Raw genomic sequence first — 20,324 nt, 5'->3', positions numbered from 1 at the left:
TAACACTACCTAGGGCTTTTAGCTCAAGGTATTCCAAATAATAGGTGTAATTTATTCACCCAGACAGTTTGCATCAAACCCAGTCTTGCTGAATCCAGTCTATGCCCAGATGAATAGTACTGGCTTTATTCAGCTACCAAGGTAGTTGATCTATTTCTCTGAGTGATTTTTTGAATGAATCTCTGTTCACCTTTTAAATCCTGGCTCATTTTATGGCATTATATTATTGCTGAATATATGATGACAACCTTCCTCAACCATCATCTGGAAAAAGTTCTGGGATGAACATTAACAATTAGGACACTATTGAGACTGGCTAAGCCATTGGTAGATAAAGGAGAGAACTTGAGCTTGGAGAACAAGCTCTGCCAGGTTGTTTGAAGGGAAGGAGTTTTAGACACTGGAAATTCCCCAAGCATGGAAACACAAAGACAGGCAGATGCACTTGGGTATCTATGGAGAAACCACAGGGGTCCTCAGACTGCAGGCATGTCTACATGCAGGAAACACAAATCTAGGACACATGTCAGGGAGATTGAGTAAAAAAAACTGCTGAAACCTTCCCAAGCCTATGAAACGTGACAAATAAAAGTCTAACAAGAAAAATGAGGGAAGAGTTTAAATCAATGAATGAGAGTAATGCAAAAAGGGTTTATAATGGCTTAAGTCCCTAAGTCGCAGGTCACGGATTTCTTTAATTCATTTTTTTCCCACCTTCTTGTGCTTTCATCAGCGGGGTTCATCCCAAAGATATCCAAATCCTTTTTAGGCTTTTCAGGGTGTCGGTTCAGGAAATTGTCCCTATTCTTATGCAGGTAGTTCACCAAATCACCATAAAAACAGTATTCAGTAATGATGTAAATAGGACCTGTTAAAATAGGGCAAAAATATGCATTGGTGAGTGGGTTTTTTGAAAGATAGAAACAAATACAAAAAGACTCCAAAAGTAGTAGAAAACAGTTCTGAGTTAATGCATTTCTATCTACTAAGTTATGTCTGCAATTATTACCAAATATCAAGAAGTTTTCTGAAAACCTATATTTGCTTATATTTATTGGTAAGTAGCCTACTTGAAACCTGTGTCAATGCCTGGAAATAGAACACAAACTTTTCCAAACAACATTAGAATGATAATATAAAAGCCTTCAGATACACTGTATGGCAAAAAAAAAAAAAAAAAAAAAAAAAAGTGCTCCAAATTAAATTTATACAATTTTATAAAATAGGGCAATCAGAATAACTAGCCAATATTGCCCAATTTGAGGAGCAGTTGGTTAGGCAACCTCCACCCTGGGTTCTACCCCATTGGAGCTCTCCCCCTAATCTCCTACCCTATCTTTATTGTGTCTATGATTACTTGGTGCAAAAGAAAAGGTCTTCAGTAAACTAACAGGCAAGACTAGATAAAATTTAAGGAATGCATCAATAAATATTTGTTCATTGTGGGAAAGAAAGCTGGAAAAGTACTAGAAGTTACACCTAGGCATTTAACAGTCTACAAAGCTACAAATACATGAAGATTACATAAACAGCTAAAAATCTTTAGGCACCAATGTGCTTGTTAAATACTGAATGATGATCCCATAGCAAACCTTTGTTTTCTCAGCCAAACTCACCTGATTTTGTACAAGCTCCAAGCAGATTCACAATATTCAGGTGGGGGCCAAGATGTGTCATTATCTTCAGTTCAGACATGAGTGCCTGTTTTTCACTAGATCTAGCTGTAGCTGTAGAAAAAAACACATTAGCCACCTGGTGGGAGCAGTCACCTTTTTCATATTAACAAAAAATTTCTCCTTGCTTGCCTCATTGGAGCATTGCTTCCACCATGTCCCTTACTTGACACATGTCTTTCTTAAGACTCGGAGAGGAGCCACAAATGATTAATAAGGAACTCACTTGATGCAGCTCTGTAGCTGACTGAGCCTGTTTGTCCCTCTCCAGAGGTGTAGTGGATTGCCACATGGCACAGAAGCACTCTACAAGCTGCTCATTCAACACAAGCAAGCTCCCCATGGTTCCTACAGAATCACTGCATCAGATTCTCAGTTCTCATGAAGCAGGAAATCTTCAGCGAGTTTATACAAGACCTGCCTATTTCCCCTTGTTGTATAGCCCTCATTTGTTCACAGGCATTCATGGTTACTTTATCTTTCTCAGTATTTGTTGAGTTATTGTAGCTGTTCAGCTAAACCTAAACTATAGATGCTTTCAAAAACCTGGGTACCTTCAGGCTTGAAATGCCATCAAGCAATCTAACATATAATTTTAAAATCCAGTCATTTCACCATTCATTTTCAATTTTAGATAGGAATAATTAATTTATAACAAGCAACGTTTGAATAACCCTGTGGGAACCTGCCCTACCTGGCTTGGGAAGTGGAACCATGACAACTTACGTTTCAGCATTTTCACAGCTACTTTCATCACGGGTTGAGAGCGACTCAATCCATACGCAGTCCCTTCAACTACTTTTCCAAATGCACCCGAACCAAGGATCCGACCTGAACACAAGGGAGAGCATTGTTTATTTCAGAAAGTTAAGAGCAATTCAGCTTCTTTCCTATCTCCATTCCTCTACAAGTTGACTCTTGTGTGGAAAGGGCACATTCCCTTAGCCAGGCCACCAGTATTATTGTTATTGTTGTTGTTTTTAGGCAGAAAAAGCAGATATGAAGTGCTATCATTAAGTACAATTCTTAAAAAGGTGCAAGTAAACATCAAGAGCACACCTGCACCTGGAAGCTCAGCTCAAATTCATCCCTTCCTGTGCTCTACCATCCTCACTTTATCTTCTCACATCATGGATTGTCCTAGGCTTAAGCTGACCTCTTTGCCTCAGTCAACACCTGACTAAAATACAGGCATATCCCTGACTTACAAATCTTAATTGGGTCCCTCAACTGTAGTTTTGGTCTTTTATATAATGCTGGATACATCCAGCAGTAAAATGGACTAAAGCACATCAACAGCACATTCAGAAACAGACAGGCAGCACCATTTCAGATCTGCAAGAAGCTGAGATACATCTTGATCACATATGAGGGGAAATTTCTCTGAAGTCTAATGTACAAGTGTGTTTCATCTGCTGGAATAAATTGCATTGCAAATTTCCAAGTGCTGTAATGAAACAGCTGATGTTTATAGACCCTTTACTCTTCCCACAAATCAGTTTTGACAAAAATTTGGGATTAATATATCCTGTCTTCTAATATGGATACAGTCTCCAGAAGAATTTTGTACAGATTGAGATTTTAGAGAAATATGAACTGCACAAACATACTCCAAAATGCTGTATTTCATAGCTTCTGCATTGAAAACCAAGTTCATCAAGAGAATACTTAGTGAATGAACCTGTATATGAGGTCCAGATGCCCAAATATAATCACATGCCTGACAAGCTGTCGCTTTGGTTTTATTTTACTTTTTAACTTGAAACACAGAAAGAATAAGTAGTAACTTTTACTATGGAGATACACAGCATTTTGTCTTTGACGTTCGTTTGTAGTTTGAACTTGTCACCTTTTACACCTCTGAAGGTGTTATCTGGCATGCAATGCCATATGTTTCTGTTATCCTCTAGCTACTGCCCCCACTTTTATTGTACACATGCTTTTGAAAGAAAATTTCCAACCATACAATGTCTACATCATTAACAAGCACAAGAAATGGTTAAAGAATGCTTAGCTGAGTTAACATTGGCGAACCTCTCCAAGATTATGACAGCATAGTTTGTCATGCACACAGAAGCCATGTGATTTCTTTTCAAGATTCCCGTGCTCCAAAGGTTATCCTTCCCAATCAGGATGTGAGAAAGCTTCACACTAAATTTTAGACTAATTCAAACAACCTGAGTTTGAAATTTGGCCCCTGAAACTTTTCAGGCTGAAGGTCTGGGAGCCATATGGCAGGATGCAGCCCTTCAGAATGTGATGGCATTTGCTGATGCTCCTTGATCTTCTTGTCTTCACAAGCCAATTCCTCCCCAAAACCATATTGTCAGCTGAGCACGAGGCACACATCTCCCTCTCCATCACCTCTGCTGGGCTGGGGTGCATGTGGAGACAGTGAGAGCGCTTCCGGAATGGCAGGGAGCCACCACTGCTATTTCCCCTTTTCAACTCTCTCTGCAGATGTAGCCCAAGCTCCATGTCTTTTGCATTTGAAATTTGGAGCCAGGTGAGAGCTAGCTGCACAAGAACTGGAAGCATCTGTAATGCCATCATATTCTTGATGAGTGCTTCACTGAAGCTCAAAATTACAGTGCGAGTTTACTTTTGAGTAAAAAGGCACTGCTGTGATCTGCTCACTGAAGGAGCAGTGCTGCTTCACTACCACAGAGGGACTGTGCAGACAAAGCAGCAGCTCAAGATTCCTCAAACTAGAGGAGGAACAGCAGCTAATTCAGCCTCTGTACCCATCCACAGAGCTTATCTGCTGTGCCTGCCAGAGAGGTGCTGCTTTTCTGCTCAGAGGATACAAGGGTAGGGTGTGTGAATTTGTTCCAGATGCCACCATCTCAGCTGGATGTTTCTTTTTCTAAAATTGGTCTGGGATAATCAACCCACCCCAAATGAAACCATAAGTCTCTTGGACTATATTAAAAGCCAAACAAGTGTCAAGCTTTATAATCTACACCCAATTTCTAGACTCACGAAATTAGATACCACATCTCTGACTGTTGTGTGACCTGAATCTTAACTAGTCTTTTTCAAATAGGCACGGGTCAGATTCTGTCTCAGATCAGCATTTCATTTTATTAAGGTCACCAGGACTAGCAAGTGGCTTGCTGGGAAGTGATGAGAGCAATTCTGCTGTCCCTGTACAGCCACCCTGGTATCCTGAGCAGCAACACTCGGACCCCATGCCTCAAAAGTCGCTGCTCTCAGCTCTGTCAGCCAGATGAGGAGGTCCAGGTCCTGCTGGGACCTCGTTAATTCTCAGCAGAGCCAGGAGTGGTGTTCAAACAGCTCATGGCATTACTGCATTGTTCCTTCTGATACGCATCACCTGGACTTGCTCTGGTTCAGGAGCCCTTTAAAGAGCAGTGCACTGCATATACTGTGGATCAGTGACTGCAAAGGGAAATTTGCAGTGTAACCCAAATTTATCAATTGAAGCTCCATCCAGCCAATGTTCAGAGTTGGCATTTAACACAGCACTGCACTCCAGGCACTACTGGCTAGAAGAAACAAATAAATGCCAGCTGGCTTACACAGCATGGGAAATACTCATCTGGCAGAGCCAAAATGGGTTTGTAACCTGCTTTGGAGCCTCCCTGAACTAAAGGTGTAATTGCTTTGCTGTCATCTCCCACTTAGATAAGAGAAAATCCACACAAAACAGAATTGTCAGCCCCAGAAAAAAAAAAGAGGGTCCCCCCTCACCAGCAAGCATTTAATACGGCAAAAGTGCTGGCAGGTGAGTGCGTCAAGAAGAGCAGCTGTGCAACCCAGATTGACAGAAGGATATGGAGCACTGGGATTTAAAGTTACTGACTATTCTGAATACACTTGTAAACAAGAAGGCATTGAAGCAGGCTGGTGCTCATGAGTCAGAGGGAGACAAAGTCACAGTGGTGGTCTTTAACAACTCAGATCTGACAAATCCTATTTAGGCATATAATTAAAGTCTGGGTTGTAATAAAATAATTCCATAAAACATTCACCCTCCTCTAGTCTTCAATTAGCAACATGAATTTAATTAAAGGATATTGTTCCTGAACTGGAAATTTTTCTCTTGCTTCTCTCAAGAATTAACTCTTTCTCTGTGCTAGTGAAGAACTACACCAGGGGAGTATGTTCCTTGAAATACATCAAACAAAAGACACATTTCATCTTCTTCTCCTGTGTTTTGCAATACAATTTCGTTCACAGATATCTCCATGAGATAGAAGCCTTGTATGTTTAAAACACTATCTTGATAGAGCATTAGAATTTTCTGTAGTCATTACACTTTCAATTGATATAAATGAGAGGTTGGGCCAGCCTTGAGGAAATAATTATGACTGAATTCTGTATGAATTCCAATGAGGAACAGCAAGGCAAGAAAGCAGAAGGGGAAGGAAGAAGAAAGAAGGACAGTAGCCACAAAAATATGCTGTTACTCAGCACGGATATGTGCATGGCATGGATTAATAATTTAAAAAATATTTTTAATAAAACTGATAACTAGTTGCAGATTTTCTTGGTCTCTGCACATAAGTATATAAATGTCTTGCAAACAAAAAGTAATTATGTTCTTCTTGTGGATGCCTTAGCAGAAATACGGGTTGAAAAGGGTGTTCAACACTGAGAGACTCTCCTAAGCCACGTAGGGACACTGCAGACAGGAGGAGAACAGGAACGCATGCACAGGAGACACTAACACCAGGACCTCAGGGCTGATGCCATTGTAGAAGAGGAACAGGAAGGAGAACTGATGAGAACAAACAGACAGAGACTCTGGACTTTGTGGCCATAACTTCCACTGCAAATCCTGCAGAAACCTCCGAATGGTCACTGAATGTCTTTCTCCCCAAAGAAGGGTGGGGCTAGTCCCTTACAGAAAACTTACCAAGCACTAACCCATCTCGAGGAAACTCCCATCTGGAGTCATAAGGCAGCTGCATTGGGTCCACATAAATGTACTCGTGGCCATCAGGGCTGATAGACTCAATGACTCTCCATCTAATCTCATACCTGGGCTTCTGCAGAGCACATTGAATGCAAAACCAAGCATTAGTCCTGGACCAGACTTTAGAGCAGATCAAAATCCAGCAGGGCTCAGCACCCAAACCAAAATACTTTTCTACATACCTGTTTCCATATGATGACCAGGACAATCAGTGAAATTATCACAATCACTAACAGCACTAAGACAGCAGCAGCCACAGTTAGCTCTGATCTCAAGGCTGTAGAGTAAAAAGATAGACCATATTTTCTTCATGAGCCATGAGGAACATCACACACATAAGGCACCCACCTCCCCTGTCATTGCAGTTCCCATATCCTGCAGAAGTGGCAGGAGCAGTTCCTGAGACTGGTGACTATAAAGCCTTTCCAAGTCCAGGGCTGCTCTGTCATCGTATTTCAAAACCAAATGCAGATTGACTAGAAGAATGTCCCATAGCCAGTACTAATAAAATTATAAAATTAATTATGGAACCACATAATAAGAAAAAACAGATGCACCATAAAGACCTGCAAAAGGCCTCCTCCTCAGAAATACTGGGGTGAAAAAAAAAATCCACCCTAATTTATTATCTACAACAATTCATATTTTTATCCATTAGGACTGAACTGGGGTGAGTTAGAGCAGGGTCAAACTGGCTGTTGTGACTGCACAGGACAAAGCAAACTCACTGGGAGCCACAAGCTTCAGCTCTCGAGTAACAGCACCGAGGTCATTCCTTGCCACACATCGCACAGCCAGGGTTTCCTCTACCTTCTGGAAGGTCACCTGGCTTTCCACCATATTTTTCTGATCCAGGTGGGCTTCCATATGTATATCAGAGATGTTGTTAGTCAAAAGTGTCCATGAGGTGTCATTGTTGCACCTGCAGAGAAGAATAATGGGGGAAATGGGTGTTGGGTGTACGTATGGATAAATAAGAGTGAACAGAACAAGAATTACCTTTCCCTGCAAATTTCTTCTGACAACAACACAGTTAAGGACCAGAAGGGTCTTTAGATTGCATCTCTGAAAAATCTGCACCTTTCTTCCTTCAAAATAAAAATACTCCCTGAATGGAGAGACAGCTGCTTCTCAAAATCCTTACTCAAACCTGGACTGTGAAACCCTTGGAGTTGGCTTACTGAACAGAAAGCTTTTATGAGAGAAAGCTGAATTGATGCACTGTTTTGTGTCCTATAGGATGTAAAAAGAAGGGCACTGACAACCTCTCTTGAAATATAAACAACATGCCTCTAAAAAGAAGTAAGAATTATCTGAAACTTCCTGGCTCTTGATGAGGCAAACATGGTACAGTAATTAATTATGTTAAGATAACAGAGATACAGGCCATATTTCAGGTAAGAAAACACCCACTCCTCTTACTTTTTAATGTCCTTGCAAACCAGCCATTCCACATCAGGAAGTGGGGTCCCCTCTGCCAAGCATCTCACTGTCTGCCCACCTGCAGAGCCATGGTGATCATCCACAAGGGCTGAGATCAGAGCTGGAACTGGAAAGGAGTCAGGAGTTTGTTAAAATATTTTTCAGTGTTTACAAAAAAAAAAAACAGCTTCAAATTTCAAAGCAGGACGGGTGTTGTTTGGCCAACACCTTAGCAAGAGCTACAGACACAGACTCAACCAGGAGGGGTCTCCTGTAGCACAGAGTGAATTCTAGGCTAGAGCAATGAGAAGGAAGTGCTGCAGTTGTGCCACGTCTTCATGTCATGTTAAATGAGCTATCATCCTCCTGTCAGCTGGAATAACTTAGCTGGGTGGATAAAGTTTCTTTCTGGCTCAAGGCCAGTGCAGAAGTGAAAGCCAGGATCAGGCTAGAAAAGCTCCAGAGACTAGCAAGCACTCCTCTGCTCAGCCTGGTTTGTGCCTTTCATGTGTCCATACTCCAGGCACTGCAGAGTGTAAGTGGAGCAAGTCTTTGCTGTGTGCCATGAGTTCTGGTGGGCAAGGCTTTGGGGCTGCTTACCTTGTATTAGCAATGAGAAAGTGTATCTTTTAATCTCATCCTCATTTTCAGCAACCAAAGTATAGTATCCACTGTCTTCCTCCTTGGCCCGTATCAATTTTAAAATGCTCTGAAACCTGCAGAAATGCAAGTTTGTATTTTTAAAGCAGGCATAAAAAAAATAATTTTGGGGCAACACATCATCTGGGTATGTTGTGATCATAATATAGTGACATTTATAATTTCTAGCATGCCTTTAACTCATTACTCAAGTGGTAAATAATTGTCAACATACAACTGAAAAAGAAGTGACCTTAGTTACTTTCTGCAGGGGCCTGACAAAGCCCTGATTTTACTGGAAATAGCCAGAAATTATTGGTGTGGGGCATGTTAAAGGGAGCGAAGGGGTTTCTTGCTCAGGAACCTTGAAGAGGTTGATGTTATGAAGGTGGTGAGAAGAAGTAAATTAGGCATTGCCCTTTAGAAAAGAAAACAAACTATTTTTAAATGCCACTGAGAAAGAAGCAACAAACTGAGGTGTAAAAACTGAGCAGGAATAGTGCCCAGTTTCCTGGAGGAGGAACTCAAGTCAGCATGGCAATGTAAGGATCAGAAGGTTTTTTACCTCGTTTCCTGGACTCTTCCTGAAGTAGTAACAATCTCTGTAAGATTTTCAATCAGAGTCACATTATCCTTCAACCAATACATTTTTGGTGCTGGGTAAGCCTGCACATCAACAACAAAGTTTTTTACTTCATGCAGGTTGACAGCTTCCAGAGGGCTGAACTGAGGCTCCAGGTGAACAAAGCCTTTGTCTGTGAATGAAAAAGCCTTGTGTAAACAACACTATGCAACACTTTTCAAGAATGGTATTTTCCAATGTGTTAATAATTTTAGACACTAAAATCAGACCATACCATGAACTGTAATGGCTACTTTCTTATTTTCCTTAACCTCCTTGGTTGCATGCCGAGCAGTACATTCATAATCCCCTGTGTCTTTCACTGATGCCTCAGGAATGGTCAAGGTGTAAACCAGCTTCTGTGATGGCACCTTGATATCATCAAGTTTTATCAGACCTTTTTCTTTCTGTAGTTTGGAGAAGGAAAAAAAGCCTTGCTTAAGTAACTGAGTTGAAAGCACATCACCGAGGATCTTTGATACTCCTGAAGTGAGAGCAAACATTTAAATTCTGTATGGCAGAAGACTTGTTTACTCAGATAAGGATGCCTTTTTCAGCCACAACAGAAAAGCTGTGCCTATAAAAATACACCCTTTTGGGGGTAGGCACAGGAGGTTGGGAGCTCATGTTTTGTTCACAAAAAACAAAATACCTTTGAAAATTTGGGTAAGCATCTTGACAGAGAAATTTACTCTTTATGCACTACCTTTTTGTCAGATGTAAAAGCCACTTGAGTCCCCTTTGTTCAATGTCCATGAAGTAAGATGAATTTTTATCCCCTTCACCAGGCAAAAAGTAACCAGTTAATAGATATGTTCTGCCTACTCTCAAAACAAGAATAATTTATTGACAAGGAGAAAACTCCTGAGAGTAAAGGGATGGTGAAAATGACACACCATGTTATCATGAGAGACTGGTACAAAAGTATGCTGGGGCTAGTTTTGAAAAGTTCCATATAGCAAAAACTATATTGATGTGTAAGATGGAAAACGAGACAAAACTTGCTCAAATAATTTTTCCTCTTGGGTTCTTAACTTACTTAAAGAAAAGGTGAGATTTGGAGCAACAGCTAGGTGCACTTCAATTACATCATTCCTTCAGTAACCAGACTTTTTACATGGGATACTCTGAAATTGCCCAGGACTGGCTCTAGCCAAGTTTCAGTGAATGAAAGTTTTCAGTGCAAAAGGATGTTAAACAAGTTTAAAAAATTTCAGGCTTCTACAAGGATATTAAACCAGTTTAAAAAGTTCAGGGTTCTACAAGATTTTCTTACTAGATGTTTCTCAATAGTAAATTCAGTGACTGTAAGAATAATTTCAGTTTACATCTGCATAATGAAGAACACTTAAGATTATAGATTTGATTCTTCATTGTCCTTTATTACCCCCAAGAACCAGGATTTAAGAGAGCTGTTTTAGAGGTTCAGACCTTCAGCAGCAGAGCTCTACTCAGACGCCAAACATACTAGATCTTTCAATTTTCAAAATATTTCTCGTTTTGCAGCAGCACAAGACCTGAGAGACAGCATTACTGCCTCAGCCATACCACACCTTCTTCTCATGCTTTGCTGTTAGTTTGCTAACAGCAAATTTACCTTTTGGGACTGACTTTCTTATATGGTAACCTAAAATTAAAAGAACTTACTTGGTTTTCTCTCCTCAGCAGTCCTCATTCAGATAAGAGAAGAATATTTTACAACCTCACTCACTTGCCTAATAAGTAACTACAAACATGGTGTAAAAAAAAAAAAAAAAAAAAAAGAAAGCGATATATTTACCACTTTCCCAGGATAATTCCACTGTAAATTAACCACCTCATTGTCAAAGACCACACAAGTTACTATGATGGTCTCGCCTGTTTTGTAGACAGTTTTGGGAGCTTCAATTTCAACAGGCAGCTGTGAAGTAGCTAAGAGAAAAGAGAGAGAGATCTCATTTAATTTTTGAAAGATTACAATTTTCACATGGTGCAGTTTCAGAGGAAGAGTTTCATTTCAATTCCTCTACTGAGGAACCACCTTGAAAATTCATTAAAAGTACTGCTGATACATACTAATATAAACAATTTGTATTTAAAGCATGAACTGCACAGGCAGTTCAATCCCACAAAAAAATTATCCACAAATAAAATTTCAATTAGAAGTTCCTATCTCAAATCCCCCTGTAAAAAGGCATTAGGCATAAAAGCAATTTCCCATTTTGCTAATCAGTGACTGTCTTTGAGAATTCCTTGATGGCCAGGAAAAATGTTTTCAAACTAATTAAATCAATATGTTTTTCAGGCTACCCAGAGTTCTACAGTTCAAAGCCACTGGGAAACACCAGCCTCTTGTGTTTCAACAAATAGATTGAAAATATATGGACTACAAAACATTTTTCTTGCAATAATTTTGGAGAGAAGATAAAGTTAGGGACACCTTTTTCTCATCAAAATTGTAAGTAAACTTGCAACTAAATAACTGGCAGTACTGCCAGAGGAGCAAGGAGCTCATCGTTGGAGAAATATCTGATATAAGCCAGTGATGCTGGTGCTATTACAGTGTGAAGAAGGAACACAAGCACTTTTCAGTTTTTTTTAAATGAATAGAAATAAATACCTCTTATAATATAGATGAGGAACTCATCAGACTTGAACTCCACGCCTTTAACCATTGTTTTGCACGCGTATGAGCCCGCAGGAAAATTCCCTATGAAGCCTTGTTTGGTGTCATACAAAGCATGCACAGACTTGTCTAAACTGTTAACTAAAGTCACTTGAGCATCTGGGTCACTTGTCCGACAAGGGATAACTGCAGGATCACCTTCTTCTACCAGGATGAACTGGTCTTCTGGTATAGAAGGAACAAAAGGCATGTCTGGGTCTGTAAAAAACAAGAGGGAATCTTACACTGTCTTGTTTGCAGCAAGTCCACGTACAAGAATTGCATATCAATGACCACTTATGGGTCATAAGTGAAACTTGCACGGTTCATTCTCCCAGTGTTTCAGATATTGCAGGTAAGGTTTGCTAATTTCATGTGGTATCTCATTTTAGCTACTTGATGTGACATGTAGTGAAACATTTCTCCTAAGGAAAAAACAGGAAAGGGCTTAGGTTCCTTTGTGACAATTCACGATACAAAACGAAAAAAACAAAAGATCCTCCTCCCAAAATGTTGTGTTATTATTCACAACGCACATGACTTTAAGTTAGATGTTTTTCCCCTTTTTTATTAGTATCTGTCTCCTAACCAATATATAAGCAGGGGGGTAGAATAAAAATAAAAATAAAATAAAAAATCCAAACACTTTCCAAGAAAAAAAAAAAAACCAAAAACCAAAAAACAAAAAAAAAAAAAAAACAAAAAAAAAAAAAAAAAAAAAAAAAACCAAAAAAAAAAAAACCTGTAGAAGCCAGTCTCATGTTGTTTGTGTTGAACACCACTAAAGCCACATTTCATCAAAAATAGTTCAAGGTACTTATCTCCATGTATTTCTAACATGTCCAACATTACAGTTATGAGACATAGTTAATTATGGTCACAGCATGTGGTTTTCAAAATACAGTATTCAACTAGGAAAAAAAGCAAACAAGGACCTGGTAGTTTTATTTCTTTTAAAGTCAACAAAATATATGCCAACTTTCCTATCCAGCCAATCCAAAGTCTGAGTTTAAAACATAATTGCATAACATTATGCATAAAAAGCACAACACTCAAATCATCTCCATTTCGCCATTCAGAATAAACAAATAATCCCTACTAGCCTGAAGCTTCTGTGCAAAGCTTTATAATAAAATTTAATAAATAGCAATCCAAATCCCTCCAACAATAGACTTTCTGCTGCACTGGCAGGCTCTTTGTAGCAATATTCCAAACACAGCGCTCCATCCCAAAAATGCTGCCAACTCCATGTATTCATTTTCCCACTGTAATTTAAAACAGAAACAAGATTCACCTAGTTTGGTTTTCTATGTGCTGTTAGTGAAAATAGGATATTGTGTGAAGTCCCAACGTAATCCTCCCTGGTTAAAGTGGGTTGCTGCCACCCATTGCCCTCCTAATTCATTGCAGGAAAAACAATTGTAAAGACAAAGTTTATAGTGGAAACGGAGACGTTCTCTTTAATTTGGAGAAAAGGATATGTTTCTGCATTTATAACATCTTGATGGTTAGCAAGTGGAAAAAATTACATGGTGTCTCTGCCCTGCAAATCTGGTAGGCTGATGTCTAGAGGCTTTCAAAAACCAAACGAAAAAGTCGTCTTGAAGAAATCTTCCAGCTCTTGCCTTTATAATCCTCCACTGGTGAGCTGCAAGACTGCTTAACATAAACAACATCTTCTGGTAATTTGGTTAGAGCTGCTTGGATATTGAGATATATGTGCCAAAGCTGGCAGTATCCAGCTCTTCTGAAACATCTTGCTTCAAGAACAAATGCAAACACTTTACATTTGTTGTGGCAAATGGGGAGAGAGTCTTGGAAGAATCACTGTCCTTGAATCACACACTGTCAACAGCAAAAATTAATGCCACTGCAAAATAGCCTTTAAAACAAGTCCTGCTATTGCCTCCTGGCTTTTTGCCCTTCCAGAATCTTCCTTGCCATTGCAGACATCACTCCTTCAGAACATGCTGCAGTTTTGCAGGATGATTTGCAATCTCTTCTCCTCTCTTTTGTTCCCTGTTCAATATGTTTACTGCAAATCCAGTGGCTTGATCTCTTCTGGCCCTGCAGTTGTGACCCTCACCCCCTGAAGCCCAGCCAATGCTGAGGAAACATCCAGACAGGGCTTTACAGAAGCAGTCAGTCGTGGCTCAGCCTTTGGTGCCTATCTCAGCTATGGCAATAAAGATTCTCATCCCATAGAGATTGTGGAAAGCCTTTAAGCAGATTTCCAGTCAGAAGAAGGGGGTGGGAGGGCAAAGCTGAAAATAGGCACTTCCAAAAAGAAGGGATGCCATTTCTTCTGGGTCCAACAGTTTTCCACCACTAAAGAGAAATGCAACACAGGGCCTGGGAAGGCTGTGTTTGCCTTGAAAATTACAGGGCACTGCACAGTAGCACCATGTGTTTAATCTTGTGTCAGACTGGCCAGCAAGAACACTTCTTTCCCCTCCCTCTGGCAGTCACCTCTAGGACATCTCCATTGCTTTACACTTCCCTGGACCTGTCCACACATGAGCTTTTTCCAGTTCTCAGTTAAAGTCTAATTTAGATTAAGAACAAGATTCGGCCTTTCTCATCTGGCAGCAGTTTTAGTATCATACACTGCATTGATTTGGTCAGTACACATCCCAAGGTATCCACCCAAGTGCCCCCTGAAAAGCCTGGAATTTCTGTTAATCCCCACCTGGGAGCCAGGCAAACCTGAAGGCTGGACATACTCCCACAGATGAGCTGACCTGGCCACCAAGGTCTGCTTTCCAGCCCCTTGGTGGTCAGAAGACCTCAGCTCTAAAGTTGGGGTTCATCACTCTTCTTGAGAACTCAAATTCTTATCAAAAAGTGAAAACCAGTAGAAAGAAAGAAGAACATATCCATAGATTTACAGGGGCTGGTCTTGATTCATACTATTTAACCCTGGGGTTATTTCTCTTCCTCAGACAGTAAATTGCCAGAAGCAATACACCTCTTCTGAACATCCATGGTTCACCTCTCCCACCCAAAGCTCCAGGTACAGCTGTGGCACCCCCACTTACCAGGCACATAGATGTAGATGTCCTTGCCTTCCACCTCCCCATCCTCCACTTGTGTGTGGTTATAATAGCAGACATACAGGCCCGTATGGGCGGCCGAGGCATTTACCACTTCCAGCACTGTCACGAAGAGGCCACTGTTGTTCTCTTCGTGTCTAATGTCTGTCCTGTGGTTTCCCTCGGTCACTGGGTACTGCCAGCTCACTTCACTGTCTCCAGAGCATTTGAGTGTGAAATTGGAATACAGCTGTACCACCATTTCGTTCCTATTGGGAACAATAGTTGGCAGAGGAAGCTGGCAAAATGTTAGGAATGGTCCTGCAAAAAGACACAAATAAATAGCACGTCAATACACAAAACAGCTTCAGCAGAGGGACGTGAAAGGAAGCAGAGAGGGTCCAGAGCAGCTTTCTTTTCTGACTGTTTCAGACCTGCTGATGTCCCAGGAAATTTGCCCTTGTTAAAAGCCAAAGCTTTGCCTGAGGAATAGCAAATGGCTTTCCTTTGAAATGTTAAGTGTTTGCTTGCCGACTTCTGTTTGTCAAATCAAGAGGTGAAAGACAGTCAGAGGTGAAGTTAGAGATAGCTCCCACTCCACACCACAGCTTTCCAGCCCCAAAGCTGTACACAGCTCTACTGCAGACCAGTGAATTGCACACCCTGGCTGCTGGCTCACAGGCATTTCACACCTTCTTACAGCCCTGGCCATGAAACCAGCAGTCCTGTCGACTTTCAAGCAAGCTCATAGTTGAAATTTGGAAACCACTTCCCAAGACTAAAACCTGCATTTTACATCTGACTCCGGTTTCTGCAAAGGGCCAGAGCAAGAGCTTGTACATCAGGTCTACCTCTAGCCAAAATGTACAGAAGGCTTGTAGCCAAATAAAACTGCAATTCACTGAACTAGATGTTGTAGATGGAACCGGTTTCCAGATGCAATCTCCAGTTACAGGCTCAGATTTGCAAGTCTAGGTAATTTGCAGGTGGGTTGGTGCAGGTCCAACACTCAGAAGGAAAATTAGAGGATTCAAACCCTACAAAACGAGGAACTCACCAAGGAAATATGTTTGTGGTTTCAGTCTACCGAATGACAAAGCACCTAGGCCCACTGAGTGAAGTTGGGACTCTGCAATAAACCAGCACCAGGAATCCAGACTGTCTTTGAAATCATTTTGCACTCCTGCCCCGAGTTACCTTGCTGCAGAAGCCCTTTCTATATTTGTCACCCTGTGGCACAGGCAGCCCTGCCCTCCCGTCAGCACCATTCCAGCAGCGGCTGGGCCGGCAGCCCGGCGGCGCGGCCTGGAGCTGCAGGGAGCCCACACAGGCAGCCCGGCCCGCTCTGCCGGAGCGTCCCCAGCTGCAGGTGGGCAGCTCACTGTCCTGCACACTCACACCACTCGGGTGCGAGGCTACAGCAGCACAGGAGACACAAAGTGGCCAATATGGGCCAGTGAAAGTACTGCCTGCTCAGCAGGTCTTGTCACAGCCTACCGGGGCTGGGGTGGAAGCAGAAAAACAAGGTCTGTGACCAGCTGGCAGCCATGTGGCATTTGTTATTGTGGGCAGAATGAAAGCGAGTTTAAACACAGATTTATGAAGAATTAGAGATGGGGAAGCTTAGAGGATTGATGAACATTACCTGTGAGAAAACATCCTAGGATCAGGAACGTCTGTGGGTAAGTACCCATAGCTGCCAACAACTGAAACACAAAGGAGAAGGCAAGACAGAGAGTTAATGGACTGACAACTGTATAAGACTTAGAAGGACTCCTCTTCTGCAGCACCCAAGTGCAGCTTCCCATCACTCCACACAGAGCCACCAAGAGGAGTGGCCCAGGGACCCCAATTCACAGCCCCAGCCCGGTGAGACTCATGCCACCTACTGCCACAAGGTGTGTGTGGCCACAGAGCGATCACAGGCAGAGGAGACACCACGACCCCTTCTCTCCACTGGCAGTGTAAGGAGCCAAGTCCTGGCATAAGGAACCAAGTCCTGGTGCATCCCCTCTCCAACAGCCTGCAGGCAGCTCTGCTCCCACTGCAGCCTTTGGGACCGAGCCCACAGAAACTGTGCCCCTGCGCAGAGGCAGCACCCTCACAAGGATCAATGAAGATGGAACATCTTCATGCAGTAAGTTCTGACCTTGCAGCTGCAAGCAGCTTTTATTGGAGAAAAAGTACATTTTAAAGCCACTCATTACAAACAGTACAACCCTGAGCGATATTTTTGTTTTGCCATTGTGCATATGTGTATATATAGCTTACAGAATACAATGTAATACAATAGTGCTTATTGCTTATTTAGCAAGAATTCCCTTGATCGAGAGACATGCTATTTAAAACACATGCTGAAATTTTCTAATGAAATAAATCCATTACAGACTGTAGGCCAGCAGTGCCATTCATAGAGCATCTAATCTCCCCAACAGTGCAGAGAGTCATAGATCACATGCAATTATTTCAGCTTTCAAACATATAATCCTAAAGCATCTGTCTTATGGAGGCAACAATAGCAGTAAGCATCTATGTAATTTTTGTGCCATGTAATGACATTTTTACATAAAACCCTCAAGCAGCATGCTAGGTAATTTCTAAAGGAGAAGATCCTGCAATCCCTGCTCCCACTGAAACCAACAGATGCTTTGTTGGTGACTTCTAACAGCAACTGGATTTGGCCCAAATCCAATACAGATTAAAAAAACACTGCACAGAGGAGCCCCTAATTTGAAACACAGACCAAGGAGTGAAATAAAGGATGATGTGCCAAGACAGGAACTATTTTTCAAAGGTTCTGGAGAGTTTCTACTCATCCTCTGGTATTCAGCTTCTGATGCTGAGATATGAAAGCACGTAGGTGCATCTAGTTATTCCAGCTGTGGCAGTGCCATATGGGAGCTAAATGCTTACAACATGCCAAGGAGTGTTTCTGATCTAGTCCTGCTTTTCTCCTGCAATGGGTGGAGCAGAGCAAAAGAACTTTATATTCAAACATAAAGGTCTCAGAAGAAGGATTAGAAGACTACCTGCCTCAAAAACATGTACAAACACCTTCAGAAATCCAGCTAACAATGCTCCAGCAGAGACAAAGCATCTTGCCTGCTTCTTCAATTAGCAATAATGCTAATTGCCATGTATTTATGCATCTGTCTCCCATCAATAACAGACCCTTGGATATAAAATAGTTCCCTCACTTTCAACCTCTTTATTTATTTTTATCACATTTATACCCTGCATTTTTTTCTGATAAAGTAACCCTCTGTAACTCTTTAAAGACCTACCATGGTCTGCTTTATTGATCTGACTCCCAGTCTCCCAAGATCCACAAGACAATGTTACCCCACTTCTGCCAAGTTCCCTCCCTTTTCTGACTGAAAAGGCAACTCTCTCCCCGTCCTGTGTTGTTTTGCCAGACTATTCAGTGCAAGTGATGCAGCAAAGGAGAGGAAAAAACAAAGCTATTTCATCTCTTGCATACCAGAAGCTCTGCTGAAGTGGACTTGTTGCAGAGCTGTGTGTGTGAAGACTGCAGCCCAATGATGTAAATACAGGTGATGGCATTTCCAAAGTGCTCCTTTGAACTTGCTGTCTTGGTTGGGCTGACACTGAAATCAATGAGTGTCTCAATGTAGCATTGCAGTTTAAAAACACAAGGACTTAACTAAATTTGCTTTCTCCATCTGGCTCTTCTTTCGCAACCCAGAGCTTTGATCTTTCCTCAATGACCCCTTAATCTCATCAAGACCCAGAGCAACACTTCTTCACCGCGAAAGACAGAATAATGTACTAAGGATTCACCATCCCTCCTACTCAAAACCTATTTGAATTCAGTTACATCACACATCTGACTTAAGAATGCTGGTTCCATCACCAGCATACCCTCACACATCCATGCCCAACTGAAGGTTCAACGCAGGCACCATTTCGCACTTATGGGCAAGAGAGTTTACTCATTCCCACAACACCAAGCAGGTACACCTACCCTGGTTTTTCTATATTTACAATCACATACACCTTTTTAGCTGCTTTACCTTCCTTATGGCAGACAGCTGTCTTTGTCCCCAGCTATTCAAATCTCAGCCCTGGATAAACACATCAGGTTCAGCTCCTAACACTGGTCTATCAATCCGTAACTTGGCATAGCCTTGCTGAAGCCAGTAGGTTTATGCAAGCTGAAACCCAGTATCAGCATGACATATAGGATGTGAGTTTGAGCAAACCTTGCGTTCTTGCATACATAGGACATTGCTAGCTAAAACAGAAGCATGGGTGTGTATAGTAAAAGCAAGGTAATGCACTGGCAGATTTGCCAAACTCTTTGCAGGGACTTGCCCCAGGTTGCACAGTCATTGAATTTACATAGATTTTGAAAGGTTCTGACTGAAATTCTGATATTTCTCATGTGGTGCACTTTCATTGTTACCAAAAAAAAAAAAAAAAAAAATCAGAAAACTAATTTTGAAGATCTGTTGTCAGTCAGTCAATTTTCCAAACACTAACTGCCAAGCACTGCCTTCCTATAAAAAAAGGTTTCATTGACTGTGCCACAAAAGACAAGGTAAAATCAATGTCCAGAAACTCAACGGAAATACATGCTTAGAAAATTACGATATTCCTAGGTGAGTACTTTGTGTAACCTAAAGAGCGGCTGGGGACCGAGAAGAGCCAAGGGTATATGTTGTTTTCATACTGCTGTGAATCAACCGAAGACCTCTCTCAAGACAGAAAACCAGCCCATCTCCCGAACCCCGGAGGCTGCCGGGCTGATTTCCTGACAGCCGCCCAGTCACTGGAGTTCGCACTCGCAGCCACAGGATGGCAATGTTGATCCACACTAACCAGCCACATTTCTTGTCCTGCAAAAGGCAGCGCTAGTCTCCAACCCAGCAACCTAGTCTCCGGATCAACTTAAAATTCGAAATTCCTACATTTTTAATTTCGTGTGATTTAAAAAAAATAAACAAACAAAAAAAAAAAAACCCCAAAAACAAAAACAACAACAAAAACAACAAAACAAAAACCAAAACCAACAACAAACAAAAACCCAACCAAACCCCCAAACAAACAAACAAAAAAGCAACCAAAAAACAAAAAAAAACAAACCCCAACAACACACCAACCCTGGTCCCATTTTCTCTGTATTTACATAAGTGATAGGAGAGTATTTGGATTGTAAATCTTGGCATGTAATGATATGATTATCGTTGTTATGAGAGGGCTGGGTAATTTCAGTCGTGATTTTGTCAGAGTGGCAGTCTGTCCTTCTGGGAAAGCTGATCTTTTCCAGGAAGAGCTAAGGCCAGCCCAAGGAAAGACATTTCTTTCTTGTGGTATATGTCACCAGCTG

General features: G+C 41.4%; 1 protein-coding gene across 2 annotated transcripts in view; it reads right to left on the bottom strand.

The window, feature by feature from the left end:
* Nucleotides 1-20,324, bottom strand: part of PDGFRA (platelet derived growth factor receptor alpha) — a 34,659-nt gene that overhangs the window by 10,419 nt on the left and 3,916 nt on the right. For both annotated transcript variants that reach the window (XM_041459753.1, XM_041459844.1), the window contains exons 2-15: nt 16,620-16,680; nt 14,981-15,295; nt 11,898-12,161; nt 11,079-11,209; nt 9,534-9,705; nt 9,242-9,431; nt 8,638-8,753; nt 8,038-8,164; nt 7,344-7,537; nt 6,798-6,892; nt 6,556-6,688; nt 2,400-2,504; nt 1,617-1,727; nt 715-868 (exon numbers count right to left, since the gene is read on the bottom strand). In XM_041459753.1, the coding sequence (XP_041315687.1) occupies nt 715-868; nt 1,617-1,727; nt 2,400-2,504; nt 6,556-6,688; nt 6,798-6,892; nt 7,344-7,537; nt 8,038-8,164; nt 8,638-8,753; nt 9,242-9,431; nt 9,534-9,705; nt 11,079-11,209; nt 11,898-12,161; nt 14,981-15,295; nt 16,620-16,668 (2,156 nt within the window). In that variant the 5' untranslated portion in view covers nt 16,669-16,680. The remainder of the gene's footprint in view (nt 1-714; nt 869-1,616; nt 1,728-2,399; nt 2,505-6,555; nt 6,689-6,797; nt 6,893-7,343; nt 7,538-8,037; nt 8,165-8,637; nt 8,754-9,241; nt 9,432-9,533; nt 9,706-11,078; nt 11,210-11,897; nt 12,162-14,980; nt 15,296-16,619; nt 16,681-20,324) is intronic.

This window comes from Pyrgilauda ruficollis, unplaced genomic scaffold (genome assembly GCF_017590135.1).
Source record: "Pyrgilauda ruficollis isolate IOZ18807 unplaced genomic scaffold, ASM1759013v1 scaffold1, whole genome shotgun sequence".
In the NCBI taxonomy this organism is placed as follows: domain Eukaryota; kingdom Metazoa; phylum Chordata; class Aves; order Passeriformes; family Passeridae; genus Pyrgilauda; species Pyrgilauda ruficollis.
This window is presented reverse-complemented; position numbering and strand designations above follow the sequence as displayed.